Genomic DNA, 21,431 nt, shown 5'->3' with positions numbered 1-21,431 from the left:
TAACAGATATCCAGCTATAACGGATATATTTGTTAAATGGGACAGTCGCATCATTGGCTTGTTCGAGTTCCGTACTCGGGCACGCTTAGCGATCACACTGATGCGTACCGTGCCCGAGCCCACCTCTTCAAGCGGGCCCGGGCATGGTACGGAGCAATCACACTAGTCAAACGAACTGGACTTTGGAGGTCAAACTTGCGGGGGCACGGTACGGATTGCTTAGTGTGACTACCCCCTAAAATCGTTCATGGAAACTCTGCTGTATTTTCTATTTGGCTGTCTATCCACAGAGAAAGTGATGCATCAATATTTAAATGTTGCTTTAATCAGCTGCCCTGTCAGTAAGCTATCCTTGTTTTACACAATTAATGAAGTAGGAAAAAAGACGTTTTAATGCTGATTTAATTTCATTTAAGCTTCAGTGCAAAAACAACCTGTTCCATTTCAATTAATTCATGGGCTCAAATTGAAACAACCAATTCCATTCCAGTTCATTCTTATAGTGACTAAAGCAGTTGAGAAAGCAAGAATGTAAAATATAAAAGCACTCACAAAAGGAGGTTTACAAAATATCTCAAAATTTCATTACCTTCTTGGTAATCTGGGTGTGGTAACATCGGTTAAGAGGATAGACTAAAGTGAAGCAGGGCAGGGCTCTTTTTTGTCACTTTGAGTCAAAAACATTTTGTTGTATATTATTTCATCAGGTGTCTTCTCCATTTGTAAACTCAGTGAAGATGCAGGAAGCCAAGCTTGAAAGGAACACTGGTCTTGTAGGTTTGGTTTTTCTTCCCCCAGGATTGATGAAAACAGCTGGTGAACAGTCTGAATGCAGATTTCATGATTTGGTCAGTAGAGGGGGTTAATGGGCAGCAGTGTTGAGGTGCAATGTTTCTGAACAGCAGAGCAGGGAAAGTGGAGGTTTATAGCGAAATCTCTCTCCCTGCCACCTGTCTTTGGCAGACATTGCTGTATCTCATCTCCCAATCTTGATTAAAGTCAGTCCCATGGTGGATGGCTGTGTGCAGTCCAGTGTTTCTGCTGGGATATTAACAAGGCAGTAGTCTGGTGCGTCCTCACAACATGAAGGACTGGGTATGTTTGAAGTCCTGAGGTTGAAGAGGAGAGAAGTGGATAGTGATACATCAGTCAACCTTTATTCTTGACAGAAATGTAAAACAGGTCAGTAACTCTTGCTTTGACTGATCAGCAATACAGCTGTCAACCACTGCTCTAACTTGTCAGAAATACAGCATTTGACCTTTACCTGACTGACTGACCGGTTGACTGTTGTTCATTGATTGGACAGTAAACATCCAAATCCTAAAAGCAGCACTCAAATAAAAGGGGGAAGAGGATGACACTTACATCGTGTAGAGGGGTGTTGTAGTTTGAGCTATTGCTGAAAGACAAAGACAAGGTATATATTTTAGGAAAACATTTCAGAGACTATATAGCACATATGTTTTTTTCAAACATTTCAAGTAATCCAAAGACTAAAATTATGCATCATTACTACACTATATTCCTGAAGGCCCTACAGCCAGTAGACGGAGCCCTACACTCAGTGTTGATTCAGTTCAAGGGAGCTTATTTCAGCACATCAGTGATACTGCAAGCAGTCACTTCAAATATAATGTGTTTCTACAAATACTACATATATTAACAGAAACAGATAAATATAACACAAAAAACAATATAATGCAATATTTCAGAGAATACAATGAAGTAAAAATGATGGTAATATGGACTCCTCCTCCTGCTGGACTAGAAGGTGGTAGGCGGGATGTGAGGAGTCTCCTGTGATGGCCTTAATTTTACTGAGGCAGCGGGATCTGGATATGTCGTCCAGGGTGGGCAGAGGGCAGCCGATAATTTCCTTCAGCCTTCCTGTATTTGGCTTATTTGTTTTTCAGTTTTAGTTGAATTGCTGTAAATGCAGCCTCAACCATCATTAGCTCTGGGTGCTAACAAAGCAGTATCTATTTGGTGTGCCACTGTGTAAGATGGGGAACACAACTTTCAAATACAAGAATGGTTATTTGAATACCATAGAGAAAATGGTACTTATTAGTATTTGTCAGACATGTATATCAAGTCATGCATATGTATTTCTTTCATAATACAACATTTTTCTAAATTGCAATAAGACTTACTCATATTTTTTTAAAGTTCAGGTAGCATTCAAGTAGCAGTTAAGTATCACATTAACTGTGGGTGCAGATTGTACTATACTTGGTATGAAGGTTATTTGTATTGTCCAAGTTTTCTTTTTAGAAATGTCTCAAGAAAAGTTATTCCCTCATTTGTGATTTGCTCCTGTAACCACTCTTTACAGTCCCTACAATTTTTGCTTGAATTCAAGAAGATGTGTAAATTTTGTGTTTTGGTCACCTGTTGTGGGTTAAATGTGAGCCAAATTTGGGGAGAGGTATTAAACTGTAGAACCCCACAGCCTTTTCACACATGCACACACATGCACACTCATACCTACAGTCACACAAAAAAACTGTTCTGTGCTGTCACAGTCAAAGGCCATTTATTCTGTATTCTGGCCTTTCCAACATGTTTTATGTCTCTTTTTCTCTCTGTCCCTGAAGGTCTGTCCCTCTCACCATTTATTATCTTTCTCTTTCTGTCTGTCACTGTGTAAGTCTCTGACTCACATGTCGTCTGCTCTGTGCAGGTTCTGGCTGCTGATGTGGGCGGTGCCATGACATTGTGGTATCCAGAAGGACCTGCAGGGTGGGGTGGGGGGGCATGTAATGGTTGCATGTCAGAGGTCAGTGTAAAGGTGAAAGACTCACACGGCAGTGGCACACACTGAACACCATGCTCAGGGATATTAACAAGAATACCAGGATAAGGGGTCTAGCCAATCACAATGCAGGTTTTTGTTAGTGTTAGCCAATCAAAATCACAATACAGGCCAGTCCTGGTCAGAGCAGAGAATCTTAAGAGGATAGGTGGACAGGCCATGCTTTAGGTCAGGATGTCAATACTATCTATACTTATCTATACTATCTGTTTGCGTATCATTTCAGTCACTTCTATCATTTGTATTCTTACAATTGCATATTGTGTCACATTTACTTCCAAGGTGTATTATTAGTGTATTATGCAAATGTTTCTAACCCACACACAATTCTCATCTGTTACCCAAATCTGTCACAACATTATTGAAATGTCCACACTTGACTTTCTCTGTTGATGTATTGGTATCAGTCAAACTTTAAACAGCATAAATAGGCCCTTACCTTCCCCTGTGTCCTTCTGAAAAGAGAAAAAATGGGGAATAAAGAGGAGGAGAGGGAGAGAGAGAGAAAGACAATATGTTGGGTGTTCGCTGAGCACTGAAGAGGCTATAGCAACACTTGTTTAGGTGGATGTTACAACTCTTGTCACACTTGTCAGCTACCAGTTACATAAACTCCACAAGCCTCAGAGAGAACAATTCTGAGTGTGGCTCCAATTTCATTGTTGAATATTCTTTCAGCCAAATTGCCCATTTTAAGTACAGAAAGAAATGGGCACAGGTATGACTACAGTCATACAGCCAGAAACACATAGACAAGACTCACTGCTGAAGTAGCCATGACGATGGGCATAGCAGACCCCCAGGAAGCACACAGAGATGAGGATGATGACTGCCACAGCTGCAGCAATGATCGCTGGTATGTTCACGTCATCTGCAAAGAGGGAGAGGATTATACTGATACACCCGTGTAACACAAGCGTCACCAGTGCTGGGGACAGAGAGGGGGAATTGATGCAGAATGCTTTTCAATGAGCGCTCCAAGTTCTGTCTTTCGAATCAAGCCTCTGCATGAGAGTTTTTTGGAATTCTCAGCCAGGTGGAGAGTCTGTGATGTCCACACAATGGCGGGACGCTGTTATGCAGTTCAATCCAGTGGGGCTTCACACAAACGTGCACACACTCACCGATCTGCATGTGCTTTCCCACGCAGCTCTTGGACCCTAGCCCATTGAAGGCCTCGCAGTGGTACTGTCCCGTGTCGGCCCGGGAGACAGTGTCAAATCGCTACTCAAGATATAAGCAGGTGGTAGAGACAAATGAGTCAGCTGTGCTGGGAAACACCAGAGCAACTGTACTACAACAGAACTGTGCAACAGCTGCACTCTGAAGTAGTAGTACAATGTAGCAGTTGTGGCAACTATAGTCTGTGTTTTGTAGTACAGTGTAGTAGCTGCAGTCTGTGCTGTAGAACAGTGTAGCAGCTGCAGTCTGCTGTAGAACAGTGTAGCATCGTGTAGCATGTATAGTCTAAGTGCTGTAGTACAGTGTAGCAAGTGTAATCTTTATGCTATGGTACAGTGTAGCAGCTGTTTGATGTGGTAGATGTAGTCTGTGTGACATATTGTGCTGTGCTTTAACTTGCCACATTCAAGTGTTTGGTCCATGCTGTGTTGACTTGGGCACTGTTTCATTATGCTTCTGTAGGGCATTTTGCCTTAATTGAATACTTTGGTCAAAAAATTATGCTCAAATTGACAGCAACAAAATAACACGACATGACATGAAAGTTTCTCCACAAATATTATAGTTGAAGCCATCGATTAGAAAAGTGTATTGCTATTGTCTGTTCTCCCTTGTCTGAATAATTCCACAGCACAGATACCCCTTCATGATATCACAATACAGCATTCTCAAATGTAGCATCAAGATGTTACTCACCAGTGTGCCAGTGATGGTGTTCAGGGAGTAAGTGACATTGGTCTTGTGGGAGAGGGTCAGCAGTGCGTTGTCCTTGTACCATCTGTAGCTTGCAGGAGGGACGCTCTGTTTATCATTACAACGCAGTTCCACGACACTTCCCGTCAGGGCAGAACTGGGTATCTCACATGAGGGGGTGTGGGGGGGCACTAGGGATGGAGGGGTATGGGACGATATCACAAGGACAGAAGGGAAAGTGATAAGAAGAACAAACAACTACTATGAATGCCCTGTACCTCTGTACTTGTCTCAGAAAGTTAAACAAAGAAGAGCAAATGGGGATGAGAGCACCATCCATGGATTAAAAGACAGATACAGTATATGTAGATGGGGAAAAAAGGCAAATGCCATACCCAGCACTTTGAGGGTGACATTGGTCTCACCCAGGGTGACTGTGTCCAGAGGAGCACTGATCTCACAGCGGTACTCCCCTGTGTCTTTCTGGGTCACCTTCTTCAGGGTCACTGTTGCCCCTTCGATCTCCGCACGACCATGAAAGTCACCTAGACACAAAAGTGAGGATGAGCATGGCTTAGCAAAATAGTTGTGGGCAGCTAAGGTAGTGTGGGCATAACTTGGGGATTATGCTGCAGAAGTTAGTTTTGAGTAGGGATCAGGGATGGAGCAAAGGCAGCAGTCAGGGGGGGGAGTAAGTATAGGGTATGAGGATATGGGATGGAGGTTTGTGTGTGTGTGTATGTGTGTCACCTCTAAACTTTCCATCAAAGTAGACAAAGGACACATCCTTATCCTTCTTCTTCCACTCGATGCGAGGGTTGTTGTCTCTCTCTGTCCTAAATACACAGGACAGGACAGCATCTGAGACAGAAACAGCGAACAGCGTGAAAGAGAAGAGGGAGGGATTGGAAAAAAGGGAAGGAGGAGACAGAGAAAGAGAAGAGATAAGGAGAGAAACAAAAATAAAAGAGAGGGGGTGAAAAAGAAAGAAATGAGAAAGGGAAGGATGAAAATGTGTAAGCAAGAGTAAAATGTGGACAGAATGGACAGGTGCCTCTTGAGGTCACAAACCAGCTGTGAGAGGTCAGGCCAAGCTCACACTGTACAGCACCCTCTGCCTGTCAACCATGGAACCTCTCACCAATGAAAACGAGTTATGAGATAATACAACGACATGGCATATCTCACCTGCATTCTCAGGGACCTCAACTCTGGGCATATTGCTGCTCACAGTGACTTGGAGAGTGCTGGGACCTACAGGCAGAGACAGCAGAAGCAGTCAGTACAGACAAAGATACAGAGACAGAGAGGGAAGGAGAGAGGTAGGTACAGTTCATGTAGACAGAGAGACAGAGAGGGAGAGTAAGACAGAGGGGAGAGAGATAGCAGGGGTAGTTTGTACAGACGGAAGAGATGGATAGACAGTACAAACAGAGACTGAGAGAGAGGGAGAGTGGGGGGCAGGGTACAGAGATAGCAGGGGTAGTTTGTACAGTCAGAGAGAGCTGAGGGCCAGTGTAGGTAGATGGCGTGACCCTGGGCCAAACACATCATCACAAATATGGTAACAACCTATATTCTCTCAGCTTGGCACTTGTGGATTCCTGATTTCTCTCTGTCCTTGGCAAGTCCACACTTTCTCTGTCATTCCAACACCATCTTACCACCCTTCTCCAATTTCTCTGATCCCCAGCAGGTGCTCCTCCTTACTCCTGTAAGCTCATGGTGACAACTGGTAGCAGCTGTTTGTCAAATGGTGCCCCTCCCCACATACACACACACAAGCACACACTAACATAAGCTCACATAGTGCAAACTCCAGATCACTCAACTGTCCAAAACATTTTCAGAATGCTAGTCAATAGAATGTAAGCACAGAAACAAGCTCATAACTGTTCCTGTTTCTTCGTCTGCCCTCAAATTGCAAAAGAGGGAAAAAAACTTATCTCACTTTAGTTCACTAATCACATACAGACTTCAATGTTGTCCACCATTCACAGTCCTTTTGCTGACACAAACCCATAGCAGTTCACATTTTAGTTATCCTACAGACACAACCCCTTCCCCCATCCTATTAATCACAGCGATGAGGTGGTTACAAACCCAGTGCTTTCTACCCATGAGGTGATCTTACAAACCCAGTTACACTGCTGTCCTCCAGTTGCATTGTGGTGACTTGAAAGTATGTTAGTGCATTTCACAGCCTCAAAGTAACTATTGTCTCAGTAACCTGTTAGTGTGTAGAGCTCTACATTATCCCACCTCTAAAATCGATAAGAGGGATTTGATATTGGTAGAGGGAAGAGGACAGCTGGTGGCAGGGTTTCGAGTGAGTGAGGGCTTGTAACTCGCATGGATTGGAAGCCAGTGATGCCTGATCCCTGCTGCATGGAGCATCAGTGTCCATTGTACATATTTACCTCTGACAGGAACAGGAAGTAGGATCAGCCCTTCCTGTCTACTGTTGGGAGCAGGATTATTGTTTGTCATCCTGTTTCCCTGGAAATTGCTGTCAGCAGCAGAGTGGGGGAGGACTACACCCACTCAAACACACACACCCCAAATCCCACCATTGTCCCCAGCTCTGCCATAGTGCCCTGGACTGTTGTTGCTTTTGGAGTAAAGCACAGCAAAGTTCACACAATCCCACAGCTAAGGGTGGGCCAATCTGCTCTGCTGCTGGGGAGAAGAGGCCAGTGTAAAAATGATAATAGAGAGGTGTGGATTATTCTCACATCCTCCACAGAGCAAAAAAAGTCACCATTTACAGCAAAGTGAAAGACAGCAGTAAAGAGCCAAGTGTAGTGTCTACACAATAGAACATTAAGCAGGGGTGCCTTTCTCCAACCTGTCTGTTTCTGGCTTCCTTACTTGCAGGTCTGGAGTGGGGTCAGTGCATAGAACATCGTGCCAGACAGTGCCAACGCTACCCAGAAAAATTCAGAAGGAGGTTTTGGTCTACATTCTGTGAATGGCAGCTAGTGCTTCAGCCATCAACATATAGCACATCTAAATAATCTTAATATTTCTCACCTAATGCTCTTATCAAATGTTCATTTTTGTCCTAGCTATCAACAGCTGTACTAACTTTGTTCCAGAAAGCACACACAGATGTACACTTCTAAACCACACCACTCAAATAAGTACTCATGCAAAACAAAGCATAACTATAGCTGGCTTTTAAACATTAGCTTGTTGCCACATCATTCTTGAATTAACAACCTATGGACTCTTTAAGCATACATTTTTACATCTCTGCTTAGGAATCCATGATGACATTGTCCCTCCCATTCAAATTCATATTATATATTGCAGCTTAGAAACTGCAATGGGGGGCAAAGGACGTTATGCCAGTGCCAGATCCTTCTGGAAGGGCAACACCTAGTACAGATCCATCCTAAGATAAGGTATACAAGTGGTCCCCTGACCACTGTGCACTGGAGCAGAGTACTCAATATGAGTTGCTGCTGTGAAAAACTAAGTGTATGTATAGACAATGTAACCTGTAACCTATACAGGCTCACTGTCCCTCCATTTTTCTCTGTTTTCAGTGCAGTTGGGTCCATTTTGTCCTTGCTTCTTATCACCACATTCCCCTGTGAAGCAGCACATTGTCTCTCCCTGTGCAGAGTGAAAGAAGAGTTACTTTCCTCCTGAAGCTCAGACTTGCACACACACACACAATTACTCGCACACATATATACACAGGCTCACACACATACATGAACCCAAACAAGTGTATGAATCACTTATAAATGTATTGTATGAGTGTCCTGAGATACACACGAGACAAGGTGAGAGAGCAGTGAGGAAGAGAAAGTGATTAGCTGTGGCACCACTGAGGAATGCCCATTTTCTAGTTTCTTTCATAGGCTGTTTGACGTGTGTTAGGGGATAAACAGGCACACATTAGGGCACATTCTGTCTAACTCCCATTCTCTGCTGCTTGATAAGCTTTTAACAAAAATGAATGCATACTATCATTCAAATCCACCTACACTCTGACCAACTGCTCAGCAACAAGTATCATTATGCGCTGATAATTCTTTCTGTAACAGCAGACTACATGCAGCAGATTTTCACTATTATTCAGTTACATTGCATTACATTGGTTTGCATTTGCTTATACATTCTGAAACACATTTACAAAGCCAGACATCTCACCAAAGTAACTGAGGTTAAGGGGAACAGCAAGAAATAAAACAATTGGATGTGGTTGGTTTGCATGTATGTATGTGTGCATATGAAACCCTCAGAGCACAAACACAAAGCTCTCTGAAACAGTGTGACTATGCAAGGAGCATGGCACAGATACTAACCAATAATCAATCAATAACCACACGTGTGGACTTTTTCCAGAATGTCTTTGTACCTTTTTTGTCTGCATCTCAGTTTCCCATTCTCCGCTGAGGAACTTCTACAAAGCTTTTATCCATTATGTCAGTGTTTAAAAGACAATTTCTTCAACTAAAAACATTAAATGTGACATGCTTTCAGGTCAAACTAATGTCTGCAACATTACAAGACATTAAAACCAGGTTTTTGAAATATGCAAAACACAAACATTACGTCCTGACAAGTACAATGGAGTTATTACTAAATTAAATTGATAAACTGATGACTGCGCATCAGTGGTTGCGAAATGAATGCCTTGAGGATAGCTGGATGACTCTCAGCTCAAATGTTCAAATGCAGTGGAAAATAAACTTAAAAATACAAAATTGCGTAACCATTTTTTTTACATTATATCATCTGTGGACGTAATTTCACAGTTTGAAGTTTTATTGCATTTGAGAAAAGCCAGAAAACAGGGCAAATGGGATTTCAAAAAGTCTTCTTGATTCAGAGCAAGGGCCATATAATATTGTATTTTTACATTATTACACAAGCCACTGTAGTTATTACATGAAGTACATCACATTAAAAAAAGCATCCGCATTGCATAATGGCATTGTGTTAAATATACTGTACTCGGACTTTTCAAAATAGCATGCATCAAAACAGTACAACACCCCCCAATACTGTAACGCGGACTAAAATGTATGTATGTTTGTATTACAGAACTTTGTAACAGTTTTGTACATGAAGCTATTTCTTATCATTTAAACAATGTTTTTCCTGTCACTGCTATTTGGGTTAGCTAAACTAAATACGAATATACCAAGACTTGGTAACGGTAGCTGTATAATTGATTTTCTGAAAAGACAGTGCAACAGAGAAGAACAGGAGGTAAAGCTTTGTAGCTACTTAGTACTTACTCTGTAACAAAATTATAAGAGTAGAGAGGGTGCACAGTTTCACTCTTTCCATCCTCGTGAAGGGCTCGCAATGTACACTTTAATCACACTTGCAGTTACGTGCAGTGCTAGAATCACACATCCAGGGATAGAGGGATCGAAGGTTCCCCCAAAGTTTCAGATTTTCCATTAACAACGTACGATCTCAACGGTGGTGTGCGGTGGTGATACCGCAGACCCTAAGATCACTCTAGACAACGCGTTTCCGCTATGGTTCTGTGCCGCGCAGCAGGTCAAGTGAGCTATTTTTTCTGCAGTCTCACACTTCGACGCCCTCCTTAGGGATGGGGTGGGACATATCCACTGCCGGTCCGTATGATCTAATAAGCGCGACTAAGTGGCTCCGCTCCAACACCACTGTAGTTCTTTGTATGCTTTCTGCAAATTATTTTTCGACCGTTGCTGGCGAGTTACTGAGTCCCTAAAAGTATTTTTTTCCAGACTTCTGAAGAAGTCATTTCTCCACACGAATAAAGAAAACCTGCGCTTAACATACTCATTAGCAATTTAAAGCCACTGTTGCTCTCTGTGTGGACAAACGCAAGTGGCAGGCCGGGAGTCCGACAAAAACCGATCTCTGATCAGGCCAGCCTGTTACGAGAAAGACATGACATCTTGTGGCAGGTGAAAAATGAAGTGACTAGGAGTAGTCATTTAAAAACAAAACAGAATGGAATTCGTGGAATTCAAATAAGAAATTTGATTTGAATAAGTGTAATGCATAAACCCACCCAACATCTCTTTAACTATGTGTAAGAATCCTTTGAATAACATTATGTAAATGTTTTTGTGCTTCTGTTTAAATTTCAGAGGGGATGTAATCACACATTGGTCATTATATGTTTCCTCACACTTTCATCCTGAAATATTTGTTCATTGGTGACCAGCTGGCCTGCTCAGGAAGAGAACAATACATACAGGGAGCTCCAAGCAGACAATGAGTATTCCATCAGGTATTCATTGGACAACAAGATCGTGAAGGGAATGTGACCAACTTAGTAAACATGAGCCACAGGACAATCCCCTCCATTCTTCAGCATCGGGGGGGAGAGGGGTAGGGGCGGGGATTTGTGGTGGGTCCCCTACCATGCCTGCTGTACATCAGGTATCAGGGTGGTGCTTCAGAGTGACAGCGGTCAACAGCTGCCAAGCCTTGTGGGTCCCTGCCCCATGGCATGATGGATATTACATGTCCCTTACCCCACTGGGTGCTGGTGCAAGCTCTGATGTCCCTATTGCCTTTTGCTGTGAACAACAGTGCCAGCTGGGTCAGAGAAGGGCTTTAAATGATAATTTAAGTCTCTTTTAAACTCAGTTTTTTGCTGGCTGCCGTCCACATGGCCTGTGGCTGCTTCTTTTTTAAAAAACTCTGATGTCGTTCAAAGAGTGCAAACAAAACTCTTTCATTTGGTATGTGTTTATGATCACTGTTCACCGGTGAAACACTATCTGCGCACACACACACACACACACACACACCCTACTGCACCTGTCCCTGTGGTGACAGTCACAGCAGCTGCCTGCCCCATCCAGCAGCACTCGCACACAACGTGGCTATTGTCTGAGCAGTGACTGCTGACCGCACAGCTTCACACACCCCCACTGACTGGCCACAGCCACAACACGCCTCCACCCCACCCCATCCCCCGTCCCTTCTCTCAGCAGTGACAGCACAGCTGAGCTGAAGATATTGCCCTCTGCCAGGACACTAACCCTGAAGGCAGCCAAGTGCCCGGGATGCTCTGCCATTTTCTGATCCCAGTGCAGCCTTCCAGCTGATGGGGAACAAGAGGCAGTGATCCACCAGACATGTCACAGTGTACTGGGAACAGCTGACAGTGCTGTGGATCACACCCCTGCGCATTCTTCTTCCTGCCAGGAACGCCTGTCTCTGCTCACCACACACCAATACTCTCTTTATCCACTATATGTGACTTCTGTATTTCCATAAAAAAGCAAAGAGAGCAGAGATTTTTCTTTAACACTTTTATACATCATGAATTCGAAACAATGATATGAAGTTTACAGCCTGTTTACATGTGGCCTCCATCCACTCACACGCACCCACACACACAAAGAGGCAAACGAAGGCCGCAAGTCATTGCTGAGGCACTGAGGAAGGTATCTCTGGGGGCACTTCAGTAACTGGAGATGGGGGTGTGGCTTCTGGGACTTGGGGTGGGGGTACTTCCACCTGGGGAGAAAAATAAAGTATGGGGCTAATAAAACCCTGAATGAAAGGGAGAACCACAAGACAGGGAATGAGGAGGAGCTGGTGGCTTCTCTTACCAGCTGCTCTGCCCGCTTCCTCAGTCTCCTCCAGATTGTGTGGTGAGCCTAAGAGATGCATAGACAAGGGGATTACACACACAGACATACACAGAGACAGAGAGAAAGACACACACAGACAGAGACACACACACACTCACAAACACATACATACATACACCAGGGTTTCTCGTTATCCGATAATTACCGGTTTTTACCTGGTAAAATTTATAAAAAACGATAACTTAAAAACTTGTCGGTCAAAATGTCTGGTAATAATGCTCACAAAAACGTAGAAATAAGGAAGGCTATCCCTAAACAGGACATTTGTGTTTTGACAGCAAAAAAGCCTATTAACAGCCTACTAGGGCTGTACTGAAAAATTTGAAGCTTCTAAGCTTTGTTCATTGAACTGGCATTCAATTGTGAAATTAAGCATTTGATTATTAGGATGGGTGTTTAGTCTACGAAATATTGAAGAGAGCACATACTTTCGTGCACAGAAAACAAAATGGATGATTCCGTGCCATTGAATGTTTATTTTGTCCACTTAACTGTTTTGCTATATTACTGAAAGTATGATGTGCATGAAAGGGATTTAGCACAATATATTCCGTGACTCCGCAGTTACAGAAGGCATTCCGTCCATGAAAGCAAAGGCTGCTTGAACTTTTGTAGACATCAGTGTTTTGCTTAAGTACAAAATTAATTATGTTCATAGGCTATATTACTGAAGGTATGATGTGCACGAAAGGGCTTTGGTCCAATACATTGCCTGAGTCAGCAGTTTACGGAATGAATTATGTGTCATGAAATCGCACAGGAATAATTCTGTACACTAAAGCAAATGCTGGTTGAACTTTTGTCGACAGAACTGTTTGTTACATTCATTTGTTCACTTACGAAATGCCGAAACAACAGGCCAAAACGATGACGTCACATCACAGACATTCGAAGCTTCGTTCGAAAAAGGTTGGCTAAACTTCAAATGGCAAAAATGGCATTCGATACAGCCCTACAGCCTACAGTACTTTTTTCCCCCAAAAGAGTGTGCTCTTTTACTGCGCGATACTTGCTACTAGGCCCAGCAGAATCGAATTAAGATGGCGCTACAATGTAGTCTGGAGGAGGAGAGAGTGATGCAGCTTATGTGCACTGCAAGATGCAAAGACACATTGGACACGTTTGATTTCAAGTCGGCAGCAGAGGACTGCCGCAATGAAAAAAAGGAGAAAATAAAATGTTTAACAGGCTACAGACGTTACAGGTTACAGATGTTTCGTAATAGCCTACATTTTAGCAGCTAATGCTGAGGTTTTGCTCAATCGTTACTGTTCATTAAATAGTCAAACTGATTTGAGGTCGTTGTCATTCTTTCTTCAACCTAGGTGTACATTCTATATGCATTTGTAACATAGACTGTTATTGAAACATGACCGGTAAGTTTCAGATTTGTCTGGTAAAATAAATTCTTTCCGGACACTGAACCGACAAGAAAAAATCCTAGCGGAAACCCTGACATACACACTGTAGGCCTTTTAATCATGCTAAGTCTCATGCATTTAATGTAGTGATACAGCAGAAACTGATAAACAAAACAGTTATGATATAATGTGTGTGTGTGTGTGTGTTAGTATGCATGTTTGTACATGTACACAGGTACCTGTAACTGCAAGGGAAGTGAGAGACCCTGTACTCGACGACGGAGGCCCCTCTCTCCTTGGTCCAAATTGTGTATTGCTGTCACCTCATACTGAGAGCACAACCCTGTCCTGGCCACCAGCGGGCCCCGACTCAGCAGTACATGGTCACCACATCTGAGAGGAAAAGAGGGAGGAGGCAAGGAGAGACAAAGCGTAAAGACAAAGTGTAAAATGGGATCGTGCAAATTCCACTACACATAGCAGGGTCCAGGATGGCTGCATTCACTTCTCTGATACACCTACAACAGGAAATTAATCAGGGCCAATGACTGAAACTGGATTCAGTCCAGTCCTTTGGCTGACAGTGTTAACAGGATACGTCATCTCATTTCGACAGCAGCAGCATCACCTTTCACTGCAAAAAAGCAGAGGATCTGCATTTTCCTGTTCATTCAAAGGTTCAACCTTTTGGTGCCATTTCTCACCTGTACAGCATCACTGTACCACTGGGGCTCTCAGCTGCCGTCTCCTCCACTTCTTCCTGTTTACACCTGGGGGGGGGACAGGAGTGTGTGTGAGCAAGAGAGATGTGGAGAGGGAGAAAGGGAGAGATGGAGGGCTGAGAAAGAATGAAAGTGATGGAGGAGAGCGGGGTACCTGCTGTGAGAGAAGACCTCCAAGGCCACAGAGGGCAACACCTCCAGTGGCTCCCAGGGTAAGTCCTTCTGGATCAGCTGCTGAGCATCACGAGTTAGAGATTGTAGGGCTTCCTGGAGATCAATGATCACCAGTCAATCAGTCAATTAATCAACCCTAAGCATCACACACTGCCAACATCACACACATATGTGCATGCATGCACACACAAATGCACACACATAAATACAAACATACATATGTGACAGTCTATAACCCCAGCACAACCTACCTCTGAGGGGGTCCATGTGTCCAGCTGACGATCCAGAATGAGATCACAGCAGAATGCTCCTGATGTCACTGAGGAGGGAAGACAGAGAGGGATTAATGACGAAAGGAGGGATGAGAGACAGACAGGGGCAAAAGGAACAGACAGAAACTGCATCATCACTTAATACCTTGAAATATTGTATTATATTATTGTAATATTACAATATCAAGGCAATTAATGTACAAACACTCTTGTTTTATGTAACAATCAAATTTTAAGGTGATTGGGCAGTAAGGTAATCTTGTATAAAATCATGCTGCATTTGACAGCCACTGAATAGCTGTTGGGTGGCAGTGTAGTACAATGCTAAAGAGCAGAGCTCATAACCAAAAGGCTGATAGTTCGATTCCCTGCTGGGGCACTGCTGCTGTACCTTTGAGCAAGGTACTTAACCCACAATTGCCTCAGTAAATAAATTAATATAACTGCATAAATGAATATAACTAACCTATGTAAGTCATTCTAGATAAAAGCATCTGCCTAATGACAATAATGTAATGTAATGAATAAAGGACAATGTGAAAGGGAGCTGAGCAGTACCTGGGAAAACAACTTTCTATTCAGACTGAAAGAGAGGACTGTCCCTCAGACTATTAATATACAGGTCAGTTCAGTGTGGACTCCACACTGAAAACTCTGTCTTTGCCAATGTTGAAGCCACAGGTGTTCTAATTCATTGGCCTATTATAAATATTTTTGAAGGGATGCAACTTAAAAAAAGACATCAGCAACAACCATATGAATGAAGGTGGCACCAGAATCTCCTGTTGCCAGCTGGAACCTCCCAGATGGAAGATGGAAAAAACACAGAAACTGAATATCTGGTCATAATAGAATGTCTCTGACTGTCCTCTCAATCTCTCTCAAAGTACAGGATGGTGATGGCTACAAGTACAAGAGATTTTGCATCTAATAACATGAGCCTGGAAGCAGACAGGTTTCTCCAGTGCAGAGCTTCGATGACAGCAGTCATTTGAAAACCTTCTTCAATTGCTTATTTCTACCACATGACCCTAGCATCCCATTCAGCAAAAGCAAGTTGTTGCTATAATCAGATCAATGTGACATGCTGACATTACGCTCATCAAGGCTGTGGAACTGCAGCAAAATGAAAGCTACAGTTTAACTGCATGCAGTGTGATGTGTAAATAACAAGGCTAAATTAAAAATAATATGGAAAAACCATAACATACTAATGAGTACATTTTGCTGTTGATCACAAAAAGTTATTGCTATTGACAGTTAGGGGTATTCTGTCCCAGTTTTTGTGACTGTGGCTACAGGCAGTGGAGTCCTTCTGCATGTAGTTGCCAGCAGCCGGGTGTCGTTGCATGCAGTTGTTTGCAATTGAGTGTAGCTGTGTGAAGGGAGTATGTTTTGACACAGGTGCCTGCAGACAGGTGCTGCTATGTGCAGCTGCAGGCAGCTGGGTACCTGGAAGCTCTGGGCTACGCAGCAGCTCCACACTGAACTCATCCTTGAAGGCATTCTGAAGCACCTGCTCCAGGAGAGCAGCACATGAGCGCCAGTAGGCCTGCAGAGGGGTGGGAGTGTCAGAGCATTAACACACCATTTACATAAGAGCAGTACAGGCAGAGTCTGACCAGTCACACAGCACTGAGAGTAACTGCTTCAAACCAGTTAGAAGGTAACACACAGGGATGGAGAACAAGAACGAAGCTACCTTGTTGACCTCGCAGGGCTCTGTTTCCTTAAATGTGAGCAGGGTCAGTGAGCAGGACTGGGTGAGAGGCCGGTTCATAGACCAAGGCTCTCCATCCACCAGGGCCAGAGCTGAGCTACTCACATGCCACTCTGTCAGGTCTGAGAGAGGGAGAGAAGGAGAAAAGCAGGGGCATAAAACAGAAAGCCCAACCCAACCCCTGCAATTTAATACCTGCTCCAAACCTAGCCAGAAGATGATAAACAATTTAAAATAATTTAATTCACAACAACAATCTATTTTTTTGTTTTGTTTTGTCTCGGCATGTACGCACACAGTGCCACCTTGCTGTGTACTCACGGTGGGCGCAGCTGTGAGGTGTGGACACTCCCTTGTTCATGATAAGTAAGGTCCCCTGCAGGCCTGGTCCCTGCATCGTTACCTCTATCTTCTCAGTGCGCGGAATGAGTGCGCGCTGCCTCGCCTGCTCCTTCAGGAACAAGGCGCTGCGCATCCTGCTCTGCTCTGCAGCGGACAGCCTCACCTCTGCTGTGCTGGCCACCAGCCCTAGAGAGGGGAGGAATTGTGAGACTCATTAATGTACTTTATGTCTACTGGCAGAGATGGCGGTGTTGCTGCTGTATACAGCTCCAAACTCTGTGCCACCTTTAAACCTGGCTATAACTTCCATTCGTTTGAACTGTTAGTACTTAGCTTTGCACATCCTGACAAGACTGCATTTCAGCTATTTACCCTTGTAATAGTTTACAGGCCACCTGGCCCTTACAGTGTTTTCTTATCGGAATTCGCCAACTTTTTATCTGACCTGGTTGTCAATACAGAAAAGGCTGTGATAGTAGGCGACTTTAATGTGCATATGGATAATGAACATGACCCGTTCAGAACAGCATTTTTGTCCATCATCGAACCCATTGGACTCTATCAAGCTGTGGATAAACCCACAGATTACTGCAACCAAACTCTTGATTTGGTCCTCACATATGGAGCGGATATTAACCAGGTATAAATTATGCCACACAATCCTGTGTTATCCGACCACTATCTCATCTCTTTCAATTTACCGCTAACGTGCTTCACATACTCGGAACCCAGATGTTCTTCTAGGCACACGTTTTGTTCTCTTACAGCCAATGCCTTTATCGACGAGCTGCCTAGATCATACAACCTGCACAATGAAATCTCCTCTAGTTTATGTTCAAACCCTAGCTCAACTGAAATTAACCTACTTGCAGACAGTATTGACTCTACTTTGCGTAAAACTCTGGATGCCGTTGCTCCCCTCATAAGGAAGAAAATCACAGACAAGAAGCTAGCACCACGACCATACTCGTGCTCGTAAAACAAGCTACGCGAAAACTCAAAAGAAAATGGCGCTCCACCAAATTACAGGTTTTTCTCCTGGCATGGAAGGAAAGTCTCCTAACCTTCAAGCATGCCCTCACAGCTACCAGATCCAAATATTTCTCTACTCTTATTGAGAGGAATAAGGACAATCCTAGGTATCTGTTTAGCACTATCGCCAGATTAACTAAGAGTCCTGCATCAGTTAACCCTAACATACCAGCAATTTATAGTAGCAATAACTTCATGAACTTCTTTGATAGTAAAATCATAAAGATAAGAGACACAATACAAAAATTTTCATCGACTTCTGCCTCCTGTCTGGCCAGTCCCGTCATAGATTATGTAGGTATGTCTATTAGGCCCGCCTCACGCTTTGATTCTTTTATACCCATTGAATTTAGCGACTTTTCTTCTTTTATCAATTCATCTAATAACTCTACCAGCCAACTTGACCCCATACCAACCGGCTTCCGAAAACAGCTACTGCCTGCAATTGGCACACTGCTATTAAATCTTATCAACGCCTCCCTTTACGTCTGGACACGAACCTCAGTCCTTCAAAGTAGCAGTATCAAGCCTATTCTGAAAAAGCCCAATCTTGATCCCAATGACCTGTCAAACTATAGGCCCATCTCAAACCTTCCATTCCTCTCAAAAATTCTGGAAAAAGCAGTATCAAAGCAACTCTGTGCATTTTTACACGCTAACATTTTGGACGTTTTTCAGTCCGGTGCTTAATGACCTTCTACTCTCCTATGACAATGGCTGTATCTCTCTTCTTGTCCTACTAGACCTAAGTGCAGCCTTTGATACCATCGATCATCGTATCCTCCTTGACCGCCTCAAAAACCTGGTTGGCATAAGCAGACAGGCCCTATCTTGGTTTAGGTCATCTATCAGAACGATATCAGTTTGTCTCCATTAACAACGAATCCTCCGCTCGTTCCAGAGTAAGATATGGTATACCTCAAGGATCTGTGCTTGGGCCTCTGCTCTTCTCGTTATACATGTTGCCTCTTGGCGATATCATCCGTAAACATGACATTAATTTCCACTGTTACGCAGATGATACTCAGTTATACATATCAGTCAAACCCGATGTCCCTCTGAATATATCAAACATGGAGGCCTGCCTAACAGATGTAAATAATTGGATGGCCCGAAACTTTCTCCTCCTTAAATCTGACAAAACCGAAATATTAGTCATAGGCCAAAATTCAATCAGGAGCAAATTCACTCATTTTACACTGGACCTTGATGGTGTTTCCCTTCCCCCGAGTGCAGCCATCAAAGACCTTGGTGTTGTTATTGATCCTGAGCTCTCTTTTGAAATTCACATAACTAACACCTCTAGGACTGCCTTCTTCCATTTGAGAAATATAGCCAAAATCAGGAAAATTGTATCATAATGAGGCTAAAAAATTAATCCACGCCTTTGTAACATCCAGATTAGAATACTGTAATGCCCTCTTGTCAGGATGTGCAAATGTCTCATTAAAAGCTCTTCAGCTGGTACAAAATGCAGCTGCTCGAATCTTAACTAAAACTAAACGCTTTGAGCACACTACCCCAGTTCTAGCTTCTCTCCATTGCCTACCTATTAAATACCGGATTGTTTTTAAAATACTCTTACTCACATTTAAGGCTTTAAATTGACTTGCCCCTCCCTATTTTAAGGACCTTCTTCACCCATACCTTCCGAAGAGAGCCCTTCGTTCCCAAAATGCCAGGCTTCTCATCATTCCAAGAGTGGGCAAAACTACTACAGGCGGTAGAGCCTTTTCCTATCAAGCCCCTCTCCTGTGGAACAGCTTACCCACTGAGATTCGGGGAACAGACTCTCTCTCCACTTTTAAGTCTAGGCTCAAAACATATCTATACAGTAAATCCTTCACCTGAGGGACATAGCCTGGTGCTGGCATGGATCATAGAGTCTCTGGTGGACTAAGTGGTCATTGCTGTCACTTTATCATGGACTCTGTGCCGTGATCTGGTGTTGACTGCCTTAGGGTCACCCTCATGACTATGCCGGTCCCTTGCCTCCCGTCCCCTAGGTATGCTGCTATAATGTTAGCCTGCTGGGACTTTTTCCTTGTTGCACTCTGGCACCTTTTTCACTGCCCCTCCTCTCCTGCCTTTCTGCCTCTCTGTTCTACATCCCTGCCATTTGTATCATCCACTAATCACTGTTTTCTGTTTGCTTCCTATCCCTGCTCCTGTCCGGAGCTGTAGCCCAAGCGTCTCATCCCGATTTCCAGTCCTGCTACCTCGCTGCCCTGCCCATCAAAGCCAACTGCGTTCCAAGAACCGGACATCCTAGGACACATTTTTATAATCACTCTGCTGTTAATTACTATTGTCTATCAATCTTAAATATCTTAAAGTACATTGTATAACTTGTCTTTAACTCTATCTGCCCAGTGCCAGCCAGAAGCAGATGGACTCCCCCTTTGAGCCGGGTTCTGCTCAAGGTTTCTTCCTGATAGGGAGTTTTTCCTTGCCACTGTTGCCTTAGGCTTGCTCTCAGGGGGTCTCAGGCCTGGGAACAATGTAAAGCTGCTTTGTGACTTGTGTTGTAAAAAACGCTATACAAATAAAAATGAATTGAATTGAATTGAATGTCATATATTGCTAGTACAATTATACAGCTAACTACTACACTATAGCCATTGCATATTCATCCACAGTTATGTATCTACCTGACCATACAATATTCTACACAAAACCTATCTGCATATTTAATCTTGCTACCATAAATGAATACTCTTATATATGTCACATCACTTACAGATACTCAAACATTTTTGTCTCAAAATCATACAACTATGCTATATCAAAGATACTCTGCCGTTTTGTCTACAGCTGTGTATTTTACTACAGCGTCAACTGGGCTCAAGAATTTAGTTCTAAAACCACTGATCCCTTTTGCAAAAATACGGCTCAATTTTTATTCCTTTTCATCAATACAGATTTTCAAAGTTCTAGCTGCTGGACAATCTGGCAGCTGGTCTTACAGCAAAAACGTGGCTCCAATACTATTCACATACTAACATATTCAAAATATTAGTTACTTGTTTAGGTCACTGATGTTAATCTAATAGGGATAATTAGTACAACACTGCGTTTCACTGAATAGGTTAGCAGCCAGCTTACTGATGATTGGGGTTATGGTTGCGTCTTTGTGGTTAAGGCAAGCCTTTATTGTAAGAAACTAGCGAGATCGCTATTCTTGATTTGAAGAGTGTCTCAGGGGGACTCAGGGAATCTGCAGGCCAGTCAAGGTCAGACCTTGGCTAGCTAGCTACCTAAAACCGAGTCCAATTATAAATATAGACAGACTACTGTACTCACGGCGCTGCAACACTCGGCACACAGATCGGCACGTCATAGTGCTTGGAGGGATTATTTTCTCTTTGCTGTAACCGAAAACCAAGGCTCCATAAAGTGTAATTTCCAGCGATATATTAGTTAACTCAGCCACCCAGCCATGCCTTTCCCCTTTCTTGACGCGGTGTTACATTTTAATATATCCGTA

At 43.3% G+C, this 21,431-nt stretch overlaps 2 protein-coding genes across 3 annotated transcripts; both read right to left on the bottom strand.

The window, feature by feature from the left end:
- Positions 1-439: 439 nt before the first annotated feature.
- On the bottom strand, positions 440-10,664 carry jam2a (junctional adhesion molecule 2a). 2 transcript variants are annotated; one of them, XM_036541028.1, is made up of 11 exons: positions 9,952-10,664; positions 5,882-5,947; positions 5,444-5,554; positions 5,089-5,238; positions 4,697-4,884; positions 3,943-4,042; positions 3,582-3,689; positions 3,258-3,273; positions 2,667-2,738; positions 1,369-1,402; positions 440-1,109 (listed from the first exon to the last, which is right to left on the bottom strand). In XM_036541028.1, the coding sequence occupies exons 1-11, from the start codon at positions 10,001-10,003 to the stop codon at positions 1,077-1,079; spliced, it is 930 nt and encodes a 309-aa protein (XP_036396921.1). In that variant the 5' UTR covers positions 10,004-10,664; the 3' UTR covers positions 440-1,076. The 2 variants fall into 2 exon arrangements, with proteins under 2 accessions (XP_036396921.1, XP_036396922.1); XM_036541029.1 differs by lacking the exon at positions 2,667-2,738 and having other exon boundaries at positions 9,952-10,663.
- A 1,357-nt stretch (positions 10,665-12,021) lies between these two features.
- On the bottom strand, positions 12,022-21,407 carry mrpl39 (mitochondrial ribosomal protein L39). Its single transcript, XM_036541122.1, has 10 exons — positions 21,248-21,407; positions 16,892-17,098; positions 16,553-16,692; positions 16,303-16,402; positions 14,830-14,897; positions 14,559-14,671; positions 14,387-14,452; positions 13,922-14,075; positions 12,280-12,327; positions 12,022-12,184 (listed from the first exon to the last, which is right to left on the bottom strand). Exons 1-10 carry the CDS (start codon positions 21,282-21,284, stop codon positions 12,089-12,091), a joined length of 1,029 nt encoding a protein of 342 aa, XP_036397015.1. The 5' UTR covers positions 21,285-21,407; the 3' UTR covers positions 12,022-12,088.
- Positions 21,408-21,431: the final 24 nt, after the last annotated feature.

This window comes from Megalops cyprinoides, chromosome 11 (assembly GCF_013368585.1).
Source record: "Megalops cyprinoides isolate fMegCyp1 chromosome 11, fMegCyp1.pri, whole genome shotgun sequence".
In the NCBI taxonomy this organism is placed as follows: domain Eukaryota; kingdom Metazoa; phylum Chordata; class Actinopteri; order Elopiformes; family Megalopidae; genus Megalops; species Megalops cyprinoides.
This window is presented reverse-complemented; position numbering and strand designations above follow the sequence as displayed.

Excerpts from the sequence above, each read along its gene's own strand:
- jam2a (XM_036541028.1), bottom strand. The coding sequence starts at position 10,003 with ATGGAAAGAGTGAAACTGTGCACCCTCTCTACTCTTATAATTTTGTTA. Across the intron at positions 5,239-5,443 it reads CTTTGATGGAAAGTTTAGAG|GTGACTTTCATGGTCGTGCG; the intron begins GTGACACACATA and ends TTTTGTGTCTAG. Across the intron at positions 3,690-3,942 it reads GGGAAAGCACATGCAGATCG|ATGACGTGAACATACCAGCG; the intron begins GTGAGTGTGTGC and ends CCCTCTTTGCAG.
- mrpl39 (XM_036541122.1), bottom strand. The coding sequence starts at position 21,284 with ATGACGTGCCGATCTGTGTGCCGAGTGTTGCAGCGCC. Across the intron at positions 14,453-14,558 it reads GAGGTCTTCTCTCACAGCAG|GTGTAAACAGGAAGAAGTGG; the intron begins GTACCCCGCTCT and ends TCCCCCCCCCAG. Across the intron at positions 14,076-14,386 it reads GGTACAGTGATGCTGTACAG|ATGTGGTGACCATGTACTGC; the intron begins GTGAGAAATGGC and ends TTTTCCTCTCAG.